The sequence below is a fragment of the Vigna unguiculata genome, chromosome 9, assembly GCF_037176805.1.
Source record: "Vigna unguiculata cultivar grain cowpea cultivar isolate G323 ecotype 2 chromosome 9, ASM3717680v1, whole genome shotgun sequence".
In the NCBI taxonomy this organism is placed as follows: Eukaryota; Viridiplantae; Streptophyta; class Magnoliopsida; order Fabales; family Fabaceae; genus Vigna; species Vigna unguiculata.
The window spans coordinates 36,340,876-36,346,900 of record NC_140800.1 but is presented as its reverse complement, the minus strand read 5'-3'; the positions used below and the strand labels follow the sequence as shown (position 1 = coordinate 36,346,900).

The 6,025-nt window shown below is 30.9% G+C and overlaps 1 protein-coding gene across 2 annotated transcripts; it reads left to right on the top strand.

Annotated features, from left to right (window-relative positions):
• The first annotated feature begins 2,723 nt into the window (after positions 1-2,723).
• On the top strand, positions 2,724-4,092 carry LOC114195988 (uncharacterized). Of its 2 annotated transcripts, XM_085666072.1 has the most exons (3): positions 2,736-2,869; positions 3,025-3,116; positions 3,270-4,092. In XM_085666072.1, the coding sequence occupies exons 2-3, from the start codon at positions 3,044-3,046 to the stop codon at positions 3,938-3,940; spliced, it is 744 nt and encodes a 247-aa protein (XP_085522198.1). In that variant the 5' UTR covers positions 2,736-2,869; positions 3,025-3,043; the 3' UTR covers positions 3,941-4,092. The 2 variants fall into 2 exon arrangements, with proteins under 2 accessions (XP_027942254.1, XP_085522198.1); XM_028086453.2 differs by lacking the exon at positions 3,025-3,116 and having other exon boundaries at positions 2,724-2,869.
• The last annotated feature ends 1,933 nt before the right edge of the window (positions 4,093-6,025 follow it).

Sequence of the window (6,025 nt, the reverse complement as noted above, 5' to 3'; positions counted from 1 at the left end):
GATTTTTTTCGATAGTCTCTCAAATTATTTCTAAAACACACATTTGTTAGTTTTTTAATATTTTTATTTATTGTTTTTATTTTCATCATGTAGAATAATATTTCGTTATATTCTATCTAATTATTTTTTATTTTATAACTCATTATTAATCATAATGTAATTTTTTCACTTTAAATTCTATTTGAAGTGGTTAAAATTATATATATATATATATATATATATATATATATATATATATATAATGATATTTAGGAATAATATATGATAATTCACTACAAGAAAAACATGAAATGGTGACTGATTTAGTCAGTAACCCATATCAGTCACTATTTTTCGTCGTTGGTGGTAGTAGTTGATTTATTATCTGAATCAATGACTAAATTAGTGACCGATTCAATGATCGAAACGGTACTTGATTTAGTGACCAATTTAATTACTAATTTATTTGTAATTTAATGACAAATTTTTTGGTCACTAATGATATTTCTATTTAATTTTAACCACTTCAAACATAATTTAATAATTAGTTCTCTAAGGTATTTTTCATTTTATCATACCTTAATTATACATTTGATTTCTCTTGTGCGATTTCTTTCGATAGTCTCTCAAATTATTTCTAAAACACACATTTGTTAGTTTTTTAATATTTTTATTTATTGTTTATTTTCATCATGTAGAATAATATTTCGATATATTCTATCTAATTATTTGTTATTTTATAACTCACTATTAATCATACTGTAATTTTTTCCACTTTAATTGTATAAATAACTTTTATTTACTACAATATAAAAATTTAATGTAATTTCTATGAATATTTTTTGTCACTATCCAACATATAATGAAGTTCAAAAGATACAAAATCTATGTCAAAATTTTATTATTATGTTTATTATTTGTTCTTTGTGTCATTTTGATCAAGTGATGTATTATAACTTTTAGGTATAAATACACATTTGGTACCCAAACTTTTTCGGAAAGTTCAATGTGGCACCCGAACTTTAGGAATGTTCAATTTGGTACCCCAATTTTCTAAAGAGGTTCAATTTGGTCCTCTCCGTTAAGTTGGAGTTAACACCGTGTCCGTACAGGACACGTGTCAAGCCATGAAATTTTATTTTATTTTTTAATTTTTTTTTTAAAAAAATTAATTTTTTTTTCAAAAAATTTATAAAACTGTCACGTGTCAGTTTATCATCGTGCCACGTGGCAGCTTACAAGCATGACACGTGGCAGTGTAATAGTTGTTTTCAATTTAGTACCCAATTTAAATTTTTGGTTCAATTTAGTACCCAAATTTTTTAAAATGATCCAATTTCGTCCTTTCCTATTTGAGACCAAATTAGTAAATAAGCTTAATTATAATTTATATAAACATGTTAAAATAATTGTTTTGAATTTATACATCAAATCACTACACCTAAATATTCAAATTATTTTACTTTTTACAAGTGTAAAAAATTTCATGTATAAAAAATTACAAAGGTTAAAATGTAAAAAATAAAATAATTTCAGTATTTAGGTGAAATGATTTGATGTATATATTAGAAAAAGTTATTGTAACATGTATATATAGGTTGTAATTAAGCTTATTTACTAATTTGGTCTCAAATGGAAGAGGACTAAATTGAATGATTTTAAAAAATTGGGGTACTAAATTGAACCAAAAATTTAAATTGAGGTACTAAATTGAAAACAACTATTACACTGCCACGTGTCATGCTTGTAAGCTGCCACGTGGCACGATGATAAACTGACACGTGGCAGTTTTTTTAAATTTTTTGAAAAAAAAAATTAATTTTTTGAAAAAAAAAATAATTTTTTGAAAAAAAATAAAAATTTCATGGCTTGACACGTGTCCTGTACGGACACGGTGTTAACTCCAACTTAACGGAGAGGACCAAATTGAACCTCTTTAGAAAATTGGGGTACCAAATTGAACATTCCTAAAGTTCGGGTACCACATTGAACTTTCCGAAAAAGTTTGGGTACCAAATGTGTATTTATACCTAACTTTTATTAGTGTATAAAAAAGAGATTCATTATAATTTAAAAAATTGAAGTAAACAAACATTTAAAATATATTTTAATTTGAATATTTGTTTTCCTTTTATTATTATGTTTATTATTTGTGCTTTGTGTCATTTTGATCAAGTGATATATTATAACTTTTATTAGTGTATAAAAAATAGATTCATTAGAATTTAAAAAATTGAAGTAAACAAACATTTAAAATATATTTTAATTTGAATATTTGTTTTCCTTTTATATTTTTTTGAAATATTTTTTAATTTTATCAACTAAGTCCATCAATGTTGTAGTTTGCAAATTTAATAAATGTTTTGGTTCACATGAAATTTTATTTGGTATTCTAATATAAAATGTAAACAATTATAATTTATTTTAAGGTATTTGACATCGAAGAAAATCCTCCTAATATTGAATATTTCATAATATTATGTTTTCTTTACCGTAATTTTTTTTCTTTTATAAAAATTAATATTGAAGTAGTTAGAACACGGGTACGGATATGAGTACGAGATTATACCCGTTACCCGGTGGGGATGAGGATGGGAAAAAAGTTTGATACCCGTTGGGTTTGGGTATGAGGATGGGGATGAGTTTTTTATGCGGGGATGGGTATGGGATAGCGAAACCCGTCCCCGCCCCGCCCCCCGTTGCCATCCCTACTCGCACCATTTATAAAAAAAAAAATATTAAATTATCCGCTTTGTCCGTCACTACTACTCGTTCACCTGATTATCCGCGACAACCAAGACTGCTTCTTTCGGTTTTAGCGATGAATTGGCTTATACTTAACTTCACGACCCTCTTCACACCCTCCTCATCTCCTCCTCGCGAGCACCAGGTACTCTCTCTGCACTTATTCTTTTCGATTTCTCACTTATTCCTCTCACATTCATTCAACCATGGATTATTACACCTCTGAACCTTGGGCCACTTTAGCTTCTGTGAACAAAATCTATCCCTTTTTGATTCCTGTATGACACCTTTTTTGTAAAGGAAATCTTAACAATGATGAATGTTGTTGTCCCTGTTCAACTTCACCAAAATAGTTGCATTGCTCGAGCATTTCGAATTCTACACACACTTTGGTATTGTTCCATCTTTCACTTTTTCGAGTTTAAAATCTCTTCCCGAACATCTTGGGCATGTATCGCCAAATGGCTCAGGTCTTCTTTCACTCTAACAGTATCGGTTCTTCCTTTTTTCTGATGTGTGACTTACATTTCTTTTTCCTTCTACAGATAACACCATGGCCTTGTCACTTAATGAGATAGCTCGTCTGCTTAAAAACTTACAAACCCAAGAAAATGTTCCGGCGGATTCTGAAAAGACCGAGTCTCAAGCTCCAAAAAGGCGTCGTCTATGCAGAGATGACGGAAGCCAACACTGGGTCTCGCACGATCCAAACAAGCCATTGCAAGAAAAACTACCTTCTCCACCTGAAGACCAAGCTGCTCCTACTGGTGAGACAAACTTTTTCGATATACTTGAAACTCTGATTCGTGCGGCAGGAGTCCAATCAGAAGAAAGATCAAAAGCCTTGAGCCAAAGCCAAGAGGAGCTTGCCATTGCCAACAAGAGAATTGCTGACTTAACCAAACAACTGGATTATGCTCGCGAAGAATGCGATAGCCACTACGCTAAACTGAATCTGACATCGAAGGATTACGAAAAGTGTAGGAACAGGAGCCATCAGGATAAACTAGAGTGGGAAGCCCAAGAAAAGGATCTGAAACGGGAGAAGTCCCAACTCTCATCTGCTCTGGAAGAAGCCAAAGACGAAATTGCTCGCTACTTTATGGATGGCTTTCAAGGAGCCATTGAGCAGGCTAGTATTTTATTTCCCAACACGGACTTCTCTGCACTAGACCCCTTGAAAATAGTAGTAGATGGCAAAATTGTATCTGAGTAGAAAAATGTTTAAGTACAATCAGGAATTGGGAACAAAAGTTTGTTTTGCCTTGATCTTTCTTTACTTTTGGAACATGTAAAATCGTGACTTCTTTTTGATGCATGTAAATTCCTGACTTCTTTCTTAATGAATCTTTGATCTTGAAGGCTTAATTGACTCTTTCTGCTGGTGGTAACTAAGGTCACTTGGAAACGAGCTTAATAGACAAAGAATGTTATTTCACCCTCTTCCAGCCGCTCCATATGCTTACACAACCTTGCATATAGTGAAAACCATTGTTCACCATTTGTAAGTTATCTTGTTCATTCATCTGTCCTTCATCATCATTACCAAATCGCCTTTTATGTATAAATATAAGTGTATAAACAATGCGTGATGCACCATTCTCTTCTATGTAATCTGTATGCCATAAATCCATTCACGCAGGAATGTGTTTTTACTTTTATATCAAATATAAATATATTAATTAGAATTTGTAACTAATAGATTGTGACAGGTGTTTTGGATGTTGAGAAGGCTATAATGTTCAAATCAGAAACATTTATTCACTTCTTGTTGGTAAATTACCCGTTGTAAATTGTAGCTATTTTGTTAGGGTTTTCTTTTCTCATCTTTCGAACTTTACTTGGGTTTATTGGATTAAAATGATATAGAGAGTTTTAGGGTTGTTAAACGATTGTATTGATTTAATATGGGGATGCACAAAATGATATAAAATATAGGTATAATTACTGATTTCGTACTCCAACTTTTTTGTTAAGTTCAATTTGGTATCTAAACTTTTGTTTGTTCAATTTAGTACCCAATTTTCTAAAGAGATTTAATTTGGTCATTTCCGTTAAGTTGGAGTTAATACCGTGTCCGATATGGACACGTGTCAAGCCATGAAATTTTTAATTTTTTTTTCAAAATTTTTTTTTCAAAAAATTTAAAAACTACCACGTGACAGTGGTAATAGTTGTTTTCAATTTAGTACACCAATTTAAATTTTTGGTTCAATTTAGTACCCCAATTTTTTAAAATAATCCAATTTCGTCCTTTCCAATTTGAGACCAAATTAGTAACTAAGTTTAGTTATAACTTATAATACATGTTAAAATAATTGTTTTGAATTTATACATCAAATCACTACACTTAAATATTCAAATTATTTAATTTTTTACAAGTGTAAAAAATTTCATGTGTAAAAAATTACAAAGGTTAAAATGTAAAAAATAAAATAATTTAAGTATTTAGGTGAAATGATTTGATGTATATATTAGAAAAAGTTATTGTAATATGTATATATAAGTTGTAATTAAGCTTATTTACTAATTTGATCTCAAATTGAAGAGGACGAGATTGGATCATTTTAAAAAATTTGGGTACTAAATTGAACCAAAAATTTAAATTGGGGTACTAAATTGAAAACAACTATTATCACTGCCACATGTCATGATTGTAATTTGTCACGTGGCAGTTTTTAAATTTTTTTTTGGAACAATTTTTTTTTAAAAAAAAAATTAAAAATTCCATGGCTTGGCACGTGTCCTGTACGGACACGATGTTAACTCCATCTTAACGGAGATGACCAAATGGAATCTCTTTAAAAAATTGGGGTACTAAATTGAACAAATGAAAAGTTTGGGTACCAAATTGAACTTAACGAAAAAGTTGGGATACCAAATCAGTAATTATACCTAAAATTTATCAAAAGTTATGGAGAATACTTTAATGTAGTCTTCCATTTCTGTATGAGTTCCCGTGAGTTTTAAAGAAATCGGTAATAATTGTTCTTGATCATCTGCTACAGCTATATGTGTCAATTTGGCCCTTAGTCCATGGGTCAGCCTTGACCCACTCTTCAGTAAACCCCTTTTTAGGGGCTCCCAAATGGGGGCCCAAACAAAAGCCTCAGCCCTCAAAGTCCCCTCTCTAGTGGATTAGGGTCAAGGCTAAGGTGGGTTAGGCTCCCCTTAAAAATATTACATTAAGCTAGAGTCAAAGATCAAGTCAAGTGACCCAAACGAATTTGAAGACCCAGACAGACCCAACGAGTCGGATGGGCCCGAAGACCTAGACGAATTCAAAGACCAAAACGTGTCT